The sequence below is a fragment of the Phoca vitulina genome, unplaced genomic scaffold (genome assembly GCF_004348235.1).
Source record: "Phoca vitulina isolate PV1807 unplaced genomic scaffold, GSC_HSeal_1.0 scaffold39, whole genome shotgun sequence".
Taxonomy (NCBI): domain Eukaryota; kingdom Metazoa; phylum Chordata; class Mammalia; order Carnivora; family Phocidae; genus Phoca; species Phoca vitulina.
Genome location: NW_022589742.1, coordinates 11,622,174 through 11,638,919, shown reverse-complemented (window position 1 = coordinate 11,638,919; position 16,746 = coordinate 11,622,174). Strand labels below are relative to the sequence as shown.

General features: G+C 38.4%; 1 protein-coding gene across 1 annotated transcript in view; it reads left to right on the top strand.

Annotated features, from left to right (window-relative positions):
- The window catches only part of HPRT1 (hypoxanthine phosphoribosyltransferase 1), a 37,171-nt gene that overhangs the window by 14,246 nt on the left and 6,179 nt on the right, over positions 1-16,746 (top strand). The window contains exons 2-5 of the mRNA XM_032428328.1: positions 834-940; positions 3,098-3,281; positions 13,022-13,087; positions 16,369-16,386. Of these exons, the coding sequence (XP_032284219.1) occupies positions 834-940; positions 3,098-3,281; positions 13,022-13,087; positions 16,369-16,386 (375 nt within the window). The remainder of the gene's footprint in view (positions 1-833; positions 941-3,097; positions 3,282-13,021; positions 13,088-16,368; positions 16,387-16,746) is intronic.

Sequence of the window (16,746 nt, the reverse complement as noted above, 5' to 3'; positions counted from 1 at the left end):
TTTAAAAAAGCAATATATATTCAATGAAGAAAATTCAGAATATACAGTATGAAGAAATAAAATCGTTACAACTCTTCTCCCCGAGATAATAGTTTTTATGATTTTATTATATTTTTTCTGTATGCATAGGTGTATATATAGTATTTATAAAACTATAATCACAGTATATTTTACCACAGATACCACATCATCAGTATTATTAAATATTTTGTATGGTGGGTACTCGGCATACAAAGACAACCAATATATGGTTCTACTCAAACAACCTTGGAGTATCTGCTATGAAGGCACATCATGAATTGATTATAACAATCTCAGACTTCTAAGAGTTTGGGTTTTTAAGAAATCACTTAGCTTTTTGGGTGATTCCCCCCCCCCCCCACTATGAGGTGAGAGAGGCTGTTTGGATTTGGGGTGGGGAATAGCAGCTTTTGTTCAGTGTGACATTTTAGCTTGTTGGACTACAGTGTGTTAAAATTTTTTTTTCTACAGTGTATTAAAATTTCTTTTACTAAAATTTCAAACATACTCAGAAGTGGAGAGAATAGTATAATGAATCCCCATATGCTCATCACCCACGTTTAAAATGTTTTCAGGGTTTTTCCACATTTATCTTAACTCCTTAAAGTTTTTTGTTTTCGCTTTGCTGAACTAAAGGAAATTTCATATCATGTCATTTTATGTCTACAGTCTTAACTATTCATCTCTAAAGTATACATTTGATTTCTTATATAACTCTAATTCATAATCGTACCTACAAAGTTACAGAAAGTTCTTGATGTGTCATACCTAAATGTAATGCTGTCACTGAAATAGTCATATTTCTTTTTCAGATCAGTGATGATGAACCAGGTTATGACCTAGATTTATTCTGTATACCTCATCATTACGCTGAGGATTTGGAAAAGGTGTTTATTCCTCATGGACTAATTATGGACAGGTTAGTAAGATCTTCAATCTTTTGTTTTTGTTTTTTTTCTTCTATTAATTTCAAGTGTCAGCATCTGTTTTAAGTGGTTGATATTTGAACATAAATTAGGCTAGCTTTTCAAATAATAGATGTTTTCTATTTTAGAGCCCTCTTTACAAACAAGGTGCAGGGAAAGCTTACTAATTACCCAGCGTAAGTCATGGTATACTGGGAATCTGTAGGGAGTAGAATAAAGCAAACATTGAAGGGAGATTATAGGAATGGACTCTAGTCACAGTCTTTGATTACTCAACCCTGAACAGGGTAATGGGCTGGGGCTAAATCACATGAATGGAAGGTCATATTTTGATTAGTATGCGCATCTAGCTTGAAAATTTCCCCTTAACTGAATTGCAGTGAAATACCTAACTTGGTATTTAAGTGCTCGCCTTGTGTGTCTGGCTGTTTTGGTTTTGATTTTAAGATGACGGTATCAGTACATGCGTGTTGTAAAATATTCTACGGATTGAGGCTATAAATGAGAATAGGGTTCTCTCCTCTCAGCCTCCTGTGCACCGTCCTTCCCTACACACTAGTTATGCACATATACTCTATGCGAATATACATACAGTTAACTCTTGACTCTCCCCAAAACTTAACTACTAATAGCCTACTCTTGACCAGAAGGCTCACCGATAACATAAAGTCGATTAACACATACTTTGTGTATTCTATACTGTGTTCTTACAAGCAAGTAAGCTAGAGAAAAGAACAGTTTTTGTTTTTGTTTTTTTAAGATTTTATTTATTTATTTGACAGAGAGAGACACAGCAAGAGAGGGAACCCAAGCAGGGGGAGCGGGAGAGGGAGAAGCAGGCTTCCCGCGGAGCAGGGAGCCCGATGCGGGGCTCGATTCCCAGGACCCTGGGACCATGACCTGAGCCGAAGGCAGACGCTTAATGACTGAGCCACCCAGGCGCCCCGAAAAGAATAGTTTTTAAGAAAATCATAAAGAAGAGAAAATACATGTATAGTACTGTATTTATTTTTTAAAAATCCCTATATAAGGGGACTTGTGCAGTTCAAACCTGTGTTGTTCAAGCATCAACTGTATTTTTAACACATAGGTATGTACTATCATATAGGTCTGAAATTTATTGGACACTTTTTCATATTAATATATTTAGAGCTATCATGTATTTTGAAGGTTGCATAACATTCCATTTTCTTTTTTTTTTAATTTTTTTTTAAATTTATTTATTTGACAGAGAGACAGCGAGAGGGAACACAAGCAGGGGGAGTGGGAGAGGGAGAAGCAGGCTTCCCGCTGAGCAGGGAGCCCGATGTGGGGCTCGATCCCAGGACCCTGAGATCATGACCTGAGCCGAAGGCAGACACTTAACGACTGAGCCACCCAGGCGCCGCGCATAACATTCCATTTTCTGACTGTACCATAATTGATTTAAGCAGTCCTTTATTGATGGACATGCAAGATATCTCCATTATTTTGCTCTTACAGACCGTACTAGAAGGAAACGTTTGGGCACTTGCTTCAGCTTGATCCATGGGGAAATTCTGGGTTAAGGGAAGGTATTTATTGAATGTTTTGATACTGTCAGATTATCCCTGTAATTTTTACTCCCAGTGGTATATGAGAGTGCTCTCTTTTTTTTTATAATCTCTTATAATACTGTATATTATCAGGGAAATATCATTTAATCAGAATTTGTCAATCTGATAGGTGGAAATGGTATTTTACTTTGCATTTTAAACATTTTTGTTAGGTGTTACAGTGTACATGTTTTTTTGAAGGTTTTTAAGTTTTTATTTTCACTTTATGAAGCAAGGATATAATTCATGAGGGGCAAAGGATGTGTTTTGTGGAAGTTTAATGCCTAAGGGGGATGTTTGGTTACAAAGTTAAATATATTTCTTTCTTTTTTTTTTTTAAAGATTTTATTTATTTGATACAGAGAGAGAGCACACAAGCAGGGGGAGCAGTAGAGGGAGAGGGAGAAGCAAGCTCCCTGCTGAGCAGGGAGCCCAACGCGGGGTTCGATCCCATGACCCTGGGATCACGACCTGAGCTGAAGGCAGATGCTTAACCATCTGAGCCACCCAGGCGCCCCAAGTTAAGTATATTTCTTTAAGTTAATTTCTATTAAATTCCTGATTTTATTTCTGTAGGACCGAGCGGCTTGCTCGAGATGTGATGAAGGAGATGGGAGGCCATCACATAGTAGCCCTCTGTGTGCTCAAGGGAGGCTATAAATTCTTTGCTGACCTGCTGGATTATATCAAAGCACTGAACAGAAATAGTGATGGATCCATTCCCATGACTGTAGATTTCATCAGACTGAAGAGCTACTGTGTAAGTATATCTATTCCTGAAACCAATATCGCACTATTAACTAAAATGTAAATAAAAAATTTTAAAAATGTATGTTATATACATGTTTAAACATACGTTTAAACTGTATGTTTTTGAAGCTCTGCAAACTATACTTTCATGTTCATTTCACTTGGTTACAGTGAGATTTTCTAATATCTTCTACTTTATATCCAAGTGAATATTATCTTTTTCAAACTAGTCACCTTGGAGGCTATACACTTATTTTAAAGGGTTTTTGGTTTGGTTTTGTTTCTTGGATTTTTTAAAAACCCCTTTTAGGAGTTGCCGTTGGGACCTGGGAGGGGGGATATTTTTTGACTACACTTACCATTGGCAGATATCTTCTGTGGAGCTAGATTGGTTTTGGGGGCAGTGGTAAGTCATTTGCAGCCAAGTCTGATAAAGAAGGTGGGTCCGGGGGTGCCTGGGTGGCTCAGTCGTTAAGCGTCTGCCTTCGGCTCAGGTCATGATCCTGGGGTCCTGGGATCGAGCCCCACATCGGGCTCCCTGCTCGCAGGGAGCCTGCTTCTCCCTCTCCCACTCCCCGTGCTTGTGTTCATGCTCTCGCTGTGTCTCTCTCTGTCAAATAAATAAATAAATAAAATCTTAAAAAAAAAAGAAGGTGGGTCCGCAGTTTTCTAGAAAGCCCATGGGGAGTGGAAGCCCTGGCGCTCTGAAGAAACCACTTCTGATTCAGTTACTCTGCCTGTGTCCCATCGTCTCAGATGCTTCAGGATATGGACACAATAAGCAGTATTGACACTGGGACGAGCCCAAATCAGGGTGATCTGTACACGTGGATTTCATCATCCATGGTTTCTTTGGTCATGTGGATGTTTGATTTTTGTGAGTTCATGCTGTTGTTTGTTTCTGGTTGCGTGTTGCCATTGTAGTTCCTGGGAGTTACTGTTTTCCTTAAAAGTGGGGTTTCTCTTAGCTTCTTCAAAGATTAGAATAAATGTTTGCTCTTTGCTGTTTCATGAATCTGTATCGTACATCCCTGTAGAAGCTGACCTTATGTTTATATTTTCATTGAAAATAAGACCACTGAACTTTCATCCTCATTCTCCCAGTTAATCATTTATTTGACCCAAATGTTTGACCTTTTCCACATTTTCATCAGTCCTTCGGGTGATTGGAGAACCATTTAAGACATTTTCTCAGGGGGGGCACCTGGGTGGCTCAGTCGTTAAGCGTCTGCCTTCGGCTCAGGTCATGATCACAGGGTCCTGGGATCGAGCCCCGCATCGGGCTCCCTGCTCAGCAGGAAGCCTGCTTCTCCCTCTCCCACTCCCCCTGCTTGTGTTCCCTCTCTCGCTGTGTCTCTCTCTGTCAAATAAATAAAATCTTTAAAAAAAAAAAAAAAGACTTTTTCCCTATCCCCTTAAAACCCTTCGTGTTCATACACCATGACATTGCTTCATACTCACAGGCTCCTTGTAACTTGTCAGAGTCTTACATGAATTAGAGAATTGTTTAAATACAGAGTCTGGATTTTCACTCACTAGAAGTTAGTGAGTGAGCTGGTTTACACTGAGATTTAATTCTGGTCGGTTTTGCTGCTAGCAGCACGGCTATCTCTCCAACCTTTCATGTCTTCTGGGCTTAGAGTCAAAACATGTACTTACAGTCCGTGGTATGGTTTCTTTTTTTGATCTTCTTAAGTGCCCCCCTCCACACACATGCACATAAAAATCAGTCTTACTACTTTATGTCTTAGATTTCATTTCTTTCGGGATTTGCAACAGAATGTTCTTTGAAAAGAAAACTTGTAAAAAAAAATGAGGGGAGTTTAATATGTCTTTTTAAAGTATTTTATAGTTACAAGAACAATTTGAAGCCGTAGAAACAGTTTGACCCGTTAATGCCATTTTCTACTTTTAGGTTTTTTTCCTGTGCTTTTAGATCTTAGAGGATTATTAAGAGGAACTCCTCAACTGATAAAAAGAATGAAATCTTAAACGTAAGCAAAGCAAGTTTTTAGGTTAGTTTTTACATAGAGAAAAATATCTGTTCTGTTTTATGTGAAATTCTGTGTGGATTACTACTAACCAATAGAAATTAAAATCATATGCTTACTGTTGATTTGAAGTAACATTTCTGCACTATTTAATAATTCATCAGCTTGTCATGGAAGATATTCCCATGTACATATAAAAAACCAGATAACTTAATTTGATAAATTATAAGATGGAAATTTAAAATTGTTGCAGCATCAGTAACATTGATGTTAGTATAGTTTCACATGCTGATTTTCCCTAGTTTGAAATAGTGAATTAAACATTTACTGATCTGTGCTAATCCTAAAGAAATGCTCCATGAACTATTAAGTGTTTCTGGAATATATAAAGAGCCCTAACAATATCAACACATCCAAACTAGTTTTCCTTCAAAATAAAAATTGCATTTTTTGATTAAAGAATACCTGTTTATTATGAAAGCCATACAGCCACAGGAAATAAAGAAATGAAGGAATGAAGTCACCCTAAATTCCACTACGACTTTTATTTCTAATCTTTTAAAGAATATTCTGAGTATACACACACACACACACACATCATAGTTTACATACTCTTTTAAAAAATATTTTATTTATTTATTTGAGGGAGAGAGAGAAGGAACAGTGGGGAGAGGCAGAGGGAGAAGCAGACTCCGTGCTGAGCAGGGAGTCCAATGCGGGACTTGGTCCCGCGACCCTTAGATCATGACCTGAGCCGAAGGCAGATGCTTTACCAACTGAGCCACCTAGATGCCCCACATAGTTTACATACTCTTAATCAGAGTATCTGGTAGGATTTTATTTGCTTAGTGCCTCAATGGGAAATTGCCAGGGATTCCAAATACCATATTTCATTCAATCTAAGATACCACTGATGGTAAGACTTACCCTATTTTTTGTACTGCTAAGAAAGAAGACACTGTCGGTTATATTGTAAGTTGCCGTCAATTGTAAGATGTTGATTTCAGGGACATTAAAATGTGAGTGTGCATCTTCGAGCAATGAAATGTAGTACTTTATATTCAAAGACCCTTAAGGCTCTGTGATATTCAGAAAAATGAAATAATTGATAAATATGCAGATGTATTTTTTTTCTTGTGAGTTCAATTTTGTAGTAAATTTTTTCTTACTAATTTTTTGCATCATAAAAAGATGAAGCCTCAGGAGGAAAAGTTATCCAACAAGTAAATGTTCTGTGGCAATATTTTTGTGTGGGCCTTCAGCAGAGGGAAAATGAGCCTGATTTACTGTGTGTCCCGACAAAGTGGCTTACATTAAAATGAATTATTCTTAGGATTTGAAATCTTGCAGAAAACTTTTTTTTTTTTGAGTTCTGATTTATTATCTCCACATACATTTGAGAACAGGGAGGCGCAGAGGGATGAAGTGACTTGCCTAAGATCATACCGGTCTTTGATTTGAACCCACACCTTTAACTGTGCAGAACTCAGAGTCTTATTTGGGAAAATTTATAACTAACTTGAATCCTCTAATATGGGCTTCCTTTTATTTCTTCATTTTCTACTAGTCAGAAGTTTTTTTGTTTTTGTTTTTGAGCGGGAGGGGTGGGGAGGGGCAGAGTTGAGAGAGAGAATCCTAAGCAGGCTCCACGCCCAGCATGGAGCCCAATGTGGGGCTTGATCTCATGACCCCGAGATCGTGACCTGAGCCAAAATTTAGAGTCAGACACTTAACTAACTGTGCCACCCAGGCACCCCTCCTGGTCAGAGGTTCTGTATGCAAAAAATTCATCTTGCCAATTGTGGGATTTTTTTTCCCTCAGTTGCAGTCAGGGTGCATAAAGCTATAATTCAGTCTTGATTTTGGAAGTTGCTTGGTTAGTAGCTTGATTAAGCTGTTTAATATATCAAAGATGTAAATTACCTTATAGTAATTTGTGAGAAGGTGGCTATTTGAGTGAACTTGTTAAAGAAAAATGCAGAAAATACTGGAGTAGTTTCTTAAAGTGTCTCTTAAAAGAAGAGGTCAGTAGCTTTTAGTCTGACCTTCTCCTTCATATGGATTTATTCGTTGCTTTAAGGTATGCTTTTTCCTCCAGAACAGTTGAAGTTAAATGTAAATGTGCCACTTTGATGTTGACACTAGTCTAAAGCTTATCTTCTGTAAAGCTAATCTCTCTCTCTCTGTATCTATATATAAAGCAGGTGGGATGATTTATGTCTCTTTCCTGCTTATTGAATTAAGAGCACAGACAGGTGTGGGGGAAAGAATTTGTTCAGTTTAAATCGGAGGGAACAGGGATGTGTACCATCTCTGGTATAAGGAAACTTTAACAGAACTGGGGTCAAAAGTATACTTTGTAGCCATTTCCTGTGGATTTTCACTTTGATATAGGCTGAGGCATTATATAAACACCCTGTTTCTTAACATAAAGGTAGTGTTCAAGTTTTTTTCATATTTTTTTCTAGTATTATGTTGTGCTAAGTGGTGTCTTTGATTTGATTAGAGCAGCTCTGACCAATAGAACTTTCTGTGGCGATAGAAATGTTCTATCTCAGTGCTGTCAAATACAGAGCCACTCTCTGCCGAGCCCTTGAAGTATGTCTTGTGCAACAGAGGGCCTGAATTTTTAATTTTATTTCATTTCAAGAACAGTTAACCCTTGAAAAATACAGGGTGTTAGGGGCACCAACCCCCTGCACAGTTGAAAATTCCTGTATAACTTTTGACTCCCCCAGAACTTAACTCCTAATAGCCTACTGTTGACCAGAAGCCTTACTGATAAGATAAACAGTGAACACGTATTTTGTATATCATATGTACTATATACCATATTTTTACAATAAAGTAAGCTTGAGAAAGGAAAATAAGAAATTATTAAGGAAACCACAAGGAAGAGAAAATACATTGACCATGCTGTTCTGTATTTATCAAAAAAATCCACGTATAAGTGGGCCTGCACAGTTGAAACCCGTGACGTTCAAGGGTCGACTGTAATTGGCACATGTGCTTAATGGCTACTGTAGTGGATAGTGCAGGGGATAAATGATCTAAATGCCCCACTTCAGTAGCATCATTTTAAAATTTATTTTTATTTATTTATTTGTTAATATTACGTTCAATTAGCCAGCATATAGTAGGACATCATTAGTTTTTGATGTAGTGTTCAACCATTCATTAGTTGCGTATAACACACATGCCTTCCTTAATACCCATCACCAGGCTAACCCATTCCCCCACCCCTCCCTTCTATAACCCTCAGTTTGTTTCTCAAGGTTTGTCTCCCTCTCTGATTTCTTTCCATTCAGTTTTCCCTCCCTTCCCCTGTGGTCCTCTGCGCTATTTCTTATATTCCACATATGAGTGAAACCATGTAACTGTCTTTCTCTGCTTGACTTATTTCACTTAGCATAATCTCCTCCAGTCCCATCCATGTTGATGGGAAAGTTGGGTATTCATCCTTTCTGATGGCTGAGTAATATTCCATTGTATATATGGACCACATCTTCTTTATCCATTCATCTGTTGAAGGGCATCTCGGCTCCTTCCACAGTTTGGTTATTGCGGACATTGCTGCTCTGAACATTGGGGTGCATATGGCCCTTCTTTTCACTATTTTTATTTTTTAAGTAAGCTCTAGGCCCAGTGTGGGACTTGAACTCACAACTCCAAGATCAAGAGTCACACATTCTCCCCATTGAGCCAACCACGTGTCCCTCACTATCAGCATTTTTTTAACTGGTGATAATAGCTTTTTTTTTTTTTTTTTAAGCAACACGTTCTTTTAAAAAAAAACTCATAAAATACAGGTAAATAAATTACTCCCTGGGTATATATCCTTCCAGACTTCTCTTTTTCTGCATCTATTTTTAGAAAATTGGATCTCTGCCGTTTTTCATCTGAGGTGCAGTCTACCTCTAAAAGCGTATGATTGTAATATTCTCACTGCTGTTGATACTTGATCAGGGTATGGGAAAACAGCAACAGGACAGAGGACAGTCACGATTAGGATGTGCAGAGAAAGCATGCTTGAGTGTGGCGGGCCGGGGCCTAGCTGGAGGTAGAAGGAATGAGTTTCCCAGTAACTCCACTCGGGCTCTGAAAGAACGGTCCCAGGTTCACTGCAGTAAGCAAGCTGCAAGGTGCTAAGCCCAGATTTCCTACCTCAGTACAACTCCTAGTCTTGCTGTCTTGGGAGCTCAGCTTTGGGGATTGGCCTCTGCATCCTCTTCACACAGGAGGAGGCCTGTTTGTCCCAGGCTGGTTTTTCGTAGCCCTCTTACGGTGTGTTTTCCCATAGTTTTCTCTCCTCTTTTCCAATACCACGCTGCAGTTCTTGTTGCTGCCTGGAGGGTCACAGAATCCCTAGGGATATACAAATAGGAATAAACGAAGTTCCTCTATTTCTCTTCTCATCTTTTCACCCAGACTCAAGAAAGGTAATTGGGGGCACCTGGGTGGCTTAGTCAATTGAGCTTCTGACTTTGGCTTGGGTCATGATCCCAGGGTCCTGAGATCGAGCCCTGCATCGGGCTCCCCACTCGGCGAGGAGTCTGCTTCTCCCTCTCCCTCTGCTTCCTCCCCTCCCCCCCGCTTGTGCTATCTCTGTCTCTCAGATAAATAAATAAAATCTTTAAAAAGCAAAAAATTAAGGTAATTATACATATGAAACTAATACAACATTGTGTGTTAATTATATTTGAATTAAAAAACCCAGAAATCATCACTGGCAGTCTTAACACTTAAAAAAAAAAAAAGATAGACAAAAGGGAAACACAGATGCTAAGGGCAGAGTTGTAGACCCAGAGAGCTTCTTTGGGAATTTTATGTCATTGACAATGACGCTCTGAGTTAAGGACAGATTGGGCTCTCTGGCTGGGAAGAATGAGGAGATGGGATGGTAGAGAAGAGGGAAGAACGATGGGGGGCAGGAACTCTCCCCTCTCCTGGGCCAGCCCCATCATCTCGTTCAAGATGAGGCATACAAGGTCACTCAGTAACGTAACAAAGCAGGACTACAGTGGGAAGCTTGGTCCACCAGGAGAGGAGGGAGAGGGGCGAGAGGGAGGGAGGGAAATCCCTCTGGTGGGGTAACTGATCCAGCGATGCCATTTCTGTGCAACTGGGGCACTTATACCTGTATTCTAGCAAAGTGGACTGTAGCAGTTTTCTCCAGTGAATCTTCTTTATTAGCCTCCACTGGAAAGGTGGCTGTTCACATGGGGGGAAAAAAAAGAAAAAAAAAAAGCCTCGGAAGAGGGACACCTGAGTGGCTCAGTCGGTGAAGCGTCTGCCTTCGGCTCAGGTCACGATCCCAGGGTCCTGGGATCGAGTCCCACATCCGGGCTCCCTGCTCAGCGGGAGGCCTGCTTCTCCCTCTCCCACTCCCCCTTGCTTGTGTTCCCTCTTTCGCTCTCTCTCTGTCAAATAAATAAAATCTTAAAAAAAAGCCTCAGAAGAGATTTAAGCTAACAACCTTGGAGGCAAACAGGAGTATGGAGATTTGGATGCTAGTGAAGCAACAGTGACTTGCATGCTTGGAGTTCTCTTTTTTCTTATACTATCATCATAGTCTTTGGTTCACAGGGGTTTTTTCCATGACTCCATACTTTTTAGTTCTTTCCTATGTTTAAAAAAAAAAAAAAGGTCATTTGGAACTGGACTGTAGTACCAAACTTCTACGGATGATGTCACTATCTACTCTGATACACAGTGTAAATAATTTACTACGACTGACTCTCCTGGAAAGCTTCAGGTTTTGTACGGGGTTTTTTTTTTGGCTATTAATCACTTTCCTGTGTTTGAAACTCTGGGTTTTAAGTTAGTTAGAATAAAGGGTGTATGTAATTTCCTTAAGATGAGAAGGAATATGCTAGATTTTTTTCATATCAGAAGTCCTACTTAGATCTGTTTAGTTTGCAACACTGAATAGTTTTGGCCCAGTTGTGTTTTTCAAAAATGACACTCCATAAAAAATGGACATGTATATAGAAGCATCTGATGAGAATGGAAGTATATAAAAGTAAAAAGCTTTGTTATTCCCCATTCTCACCACTCAGAGGTAATTGATGTTATAAATTTGTTTAAACTGCTGAACAGAAGTGATTTCGTAGGCAACACATTGCTCTACTAGTTGGTGTTTTTAATTCCCATCGGTCATGTCAGTGTGTATAGATTTTCAGATTCTTTTTAATAGCTGCATGGCATTACCTTGTGCAGATGCACTTAATTTAAATAGGTCCTTGTTACTAGACTCGTTGGTTGTCTCCCATTTTTCTTTTTTTATAAATAGTTGATACAGTGAACCTCCTTGTATGTACCTTTGCATATTTGTGAGTGTTTTTATAGCATTGATTCCTGGAAGTGGGATTGCCGGGTCGAGCGGCACACATACTTAAATTTTAATAGGTATTGCTGTACCATTTTCAAAAGAGGTTGTACCAGTTTATTCTCTCACCAAGAGTGCTTGTTTCCCCTCACTTCTGTCAACATATATCATCAAGCTTAAGTTTTGCCAGTGTGAATGGAGGAATGGTAGAATCACATGGTTTTAGTGTTTGTTTCTCAGATTGATACCATTTTATATGTTCCGGCCTTCTCTTCTGTGAATTGCCTATTTGTGTTCGTTCTTCATTTTCCTTTTGGCTTCTTAGTTTTGGAACTCAACATATAATAGGAATATTTGTTAACAGATCTTTTCTTTCTGTTTGGCTTCATGATATCCCTAGGTTTTTACCCTCTCTAAGAATGTGAAAATATTTCTTCTACATTTTCTTCCAGTCTGCTTATGGCTTTATTTTTTACATTTAGATTTTAATCCATCTGGAATTTATTTTTGTGTATGCTGTGAGGTAGGGATCACACTTTATTTTTTTTCCCAAAATGGATAACTACTTCACTGAATAATTCATCTTTTCCTTACTGACTTGAAATATCATCTTTATCGTATACTAAATCCTCATATGTTCCTGGGCTCTATTCTGTTCCTTGGTCTCTTTGTCTGTTACTGTGCTGACACAACATTGTTGTAATTGTCGTAGCATTGGTTTGGTTTGCTCTCTGGTAGGGCAAGTCTCAGCTCTTTTGTTCACCTGCTCTTTGGCTCCAGTTCAGTCAAATTATGATCACTATCACCACCAACTACGGTGGGTATGGAGGATTTCCCTTTGAAACTCCTGTAAGGGTTTCTACTGGATTCTGTGATAGCAGAAAACTGGGAGCCTCCTAAGAGGAAGGCCTTAAAAGACTGCTAATCAGACCTGCTTTTCCAGACTGTGCTGAAGATGACATGTGCCTGGGCTAGACTTTTGAGGGCAGTATTTTTGGGGTTGAGTGTGATACCGACCAGAACCTACAGCTTGCTTGATTCATGGCAATGGTCCAGGGCCAGAACTGGACATATGTCGTGCTAATAACTTCATGGTTCAGAAATTACTGCGACTGAAGATGGGTGGTTTCTAGGATACTGCCCACTCGAAGATGTGTGTGCCCTTCTTGTACGACTCTGAGGAGCATCAAATCAGTAATGGCCAGTTAGAACTTTTAAATTTTCACTAATCTCTACTTGAAAGTTACCTAGTCGTTCATTTCTTGAAACATAATTCTTGTAATTTGTATCGTTTAGAATATCATAATGCGATGACGTTAGATAGCTAACTTCTTAAATCTTCTAGTTCCCATTTGATAATTTGAAATGTAGGTGTGTACACAAAAGGATATACATATATACTTACATCTTTTTTTTTTGTTTTTTAACTAGAATGACCAGTCAACAGGGGACATCAAAGTAATTGGTGGAGATGATCTCTCAACTTTGACTGGAAAGGTATGTGTCTTGAAGGGGAAGAAAAGAGTTCTCTTGACTTCATGCCAGGAGTCAGTCAGTAACACTGTGCTTTATCACTACGAGGCAGTTTACACAGTTATTTATGCACTTACACAAGGGCTATTTAACCCCTGGAAGCAATCTCAGTTAGCTTTCTTTTCCTAGGTCATATAGCAGAGAGGCAGCAGAATCCAACGTTAAACTTCAAGTCTGTATTACAAAGTACTCTTGTCTTCCTCTGTGTGATCTAATTTGGAATTCTTCAAAAGTATATATATATTTTTTGGGGGAAAGACAGTCTTCTTTTTAAAAATAGACTCACACAGCAAAACATGTAGTGTAGTATCATGTAGTAGATGTGAAAGTGTGGGTTCTAGAGATGGGCAGCTTTTTTTTCCTTAAGTAAACTCTACACCCAACGTGGGCTCAAACTCACGACCCCAAGATCAAGAGTTGCATGCTCTACCAACTGAGCCAGCCAGGTGCCCCAAGATGGGCAGCTTTGCTTGAAAGCCTGGCTCAGTACTTTGTCTGTGTGACCTTGGGCAGATTATGTAACCTCTCAGTCTCCTCTGTGTGAGGTAGGGACAATAATGGCAGTCCCCTCACAGAGTTCAGAGCATTAAGTGAGATAATGCATGTAGACCTCTTACAACAGTTTTTCTGGTAGTGGGAATACTCAGTTAGTTCAAACATACTACTATCTTAAGAAATCTCAGAAGGAGTTTTCTAAATACATCAAGATTGTTCCAGTATAGACAATTGGCAGAAATAATAGAGATATTAAGATATTTGAATATTATTCTTGTGATACATTGAAATGATTTTCGAGTAACCAATGAGAAATGATAGATTGCTATATTTTTTTCAGCTGCTAGTTATTTATTTATAAACACTGCCAGATATAAAGGCAGAATCTCATAAAAGTTTCACAACAATCCTGTGAGGTAGATCCTGTTACCCCTGTTTTACAGATCAGGAAACTAAGACTCAGTAGATTTGAAGGACTTGTCCAAAGTCACGCTGCCAGTAAGTGGTAGAGCTTGAATTTAAATGCAGGTCTTTCTGGCCTCAAAGCTCTTTTCTTCCTCTGGCTTTTAAATGTTTATAGCTTCCTTGACTGAGTATCTAGTAGGAGACTTAAGCATACAACACTTGTGTCAAATCCTCTTATCCCATATCAGGGTCCTGCCAAACTAATCTTGTCCTCCTCAACATCTTTTGAAAACTTCAAAAGAGAAATTATAATCTGTTGACTCTTTCCCCTTCCTGCCCATCATATATACCACTGCTAGACCTAGTCTTCCCTTTCAGCGTGTTTTGCCCATATTTAGAAGTCATTTGAAGCCCTTACTCCTATAGTCAGTTTTTAGTGCTGGGAGGGACCTAGCCTTCAAAGCCTCCTGGGATTCCATTTGACCTTGCCTTTCCCACCTAATGGCTCTGTCCTACTACATGACTTTGTGATCTTAAACGTCTCTTTCTAAAATAATTTTCTTTTCATGATAGTCACAGTAGAGCACATTAATTGTGGGAAAAAAATCAAGACATCTAAGTTGGGTGAAGTTATTTCTTGGTGGTGAGATTGTGGGTTATTTAGACTTTCTATTTCAGTTTTTTTGGGACACTGTGTGTAGATACATATGTATATAAATGTTTTTCCCCCTTTTTTTTTCCCTCCCAGTTAGTGGTTGAGAATATGGCCTTTGGACCCTGAAAACACCTCATTACCACTTGGCTAGTTTTATGACTTTAGGCAAATCATTTGACCTCTGAAGCCTCATTGTTTCCATTTATGAAGTAAGAATGCTGTTTTAAAAATAAAGAATGAGAATTTTGACCATTATTAAGAGCTGTAGCTATTTGACATAAAATAAGCTCTTAATAATGGTAGAAATTCTCATTCTTTATTTTTAAAACAATATTGAGATCATACTCTAGATACTATGATTTTGTATTGGATAAATATTTAATCTCTCTGGATTGTGGTTGATTTGTACAAACTATCTCATATTACTAGAAGTCTATGATTATGACATAATCAAGATCGTGCAGCTACTTAGTACTAGAGTCAAGACTAGGATCCAGTTTCTCTGTCTCATAATTCAGTGCTGTTTCCAGACTGTAACTCCATCCCATGGTGTACATTGCTGCAGCAGTGAGCCACAGTTAGGATGGGAGAATGTTATCCTTCTGATGTGCTAGCTAGGGTAGAGAAAATGTTGAGAAAGAATCACATAGTAGGCGGTAAAACGATTATTGGTCCATTGATTATATTTTACTAAAGATTGAGATTGCAGTATCCTGAAAAGAGACAAAGTAGTTGTCATGGGAGGAAAGGGATAAATGATAATACAGACTATGGTAGTGATATTGTGTATATTACAAAATACATGCAAAATTTATAGCTCAAACAGGGTGAGGTTTAAAAGAAAGGTCTAATACTTCTTTTTTGCAACCCTGTGGATCTTGTGTGCCCTACCTTGGTAACCACTGACTTAGAGGAATATATAGAACCTTAAAATGGTCATGCAATAGGTATGTGACCAAGAAGTGAGAACTACAAATCGCAATATAGCATGAATCTTTCCCGTGACAGTGATTATAACCAGTATGTGAAATGCTACCTCGTTCCCATAACTAGCATAAGAACAGGTAGGACTCTTCTCTACCTCAGATGTAATTGTTAGATGGTTTCTCCTGCAAGGGCTCTCTTCCAGCTATAAAATTCTGAGAGGTAGAAATTGGGGTGAGGGTTTATGGTGGAAGGAAGCGTTGGTACCTTTCTTTAGTTGAGTCCAAGAATGTGAACACATCCAGAAAAAACAGATCAGTTTCAACCTAATGAGAATGGGTTTTGAATTGGATCCTGTATGGTAAATTAAAGGCATGATTTTGGAGTTCTGGTACAAATTATAGTTCTTGAATGTAGACTTGGAAGATATATACTAGTTCACATCCCTTATTTTACACATGGTAAACTGAGGCCCAGAGAAACTTCATGATTTGCCCAAGATGAGACCTCTGTTCAAAGTAATGAGAATTTTTTTTAGATGAACATATAGGTCAAATTTTATTTTAAAAAATTCCATTACAGTGAAAATTTCACATTAAAGAGTTCCAAATCCCAGCAGATGGCCCATTGTTTAAATCAGGGTTTGAGATAGGAAAGTATCTTAAAAACAAGAATTTGGATAATGAGTTTGTTATGATGTGATTTGAGTTATAATTGGAAACACTATCTGATTTACTGTACTGATTTTCATTTCTTTTTCTTCTAGAATGTCTTGATTGTTGAGGTAAGTTCTACATACTTTCAATATAGTGTTTATGGTTTTCTAACTTAGGATGCACAGTCCTAAAGGTAATCCAGGGAAAGAAATTCCTCGTCATCAATTTTAACGGTGGGCTTGTGTTGTAAGGGAGTAAGATTGGTTTTTTGTAAGAAATACTTAGTAATTTGTTTTTATTGGATAATGGGAAAATGTTGGTATATTTCTTACCCCTCTCTTTTGGGCTTAAAAGTTTCTCCTTTCTTTTAAAGTTGATATACATCATTCCCATGCGTCTTTTTTTTATACTTCTCTTTCATGTATGTATCCACATGGAAAACGTATTTTGTGATTTAAAAATGTATATAGTGCCACACTATACATATT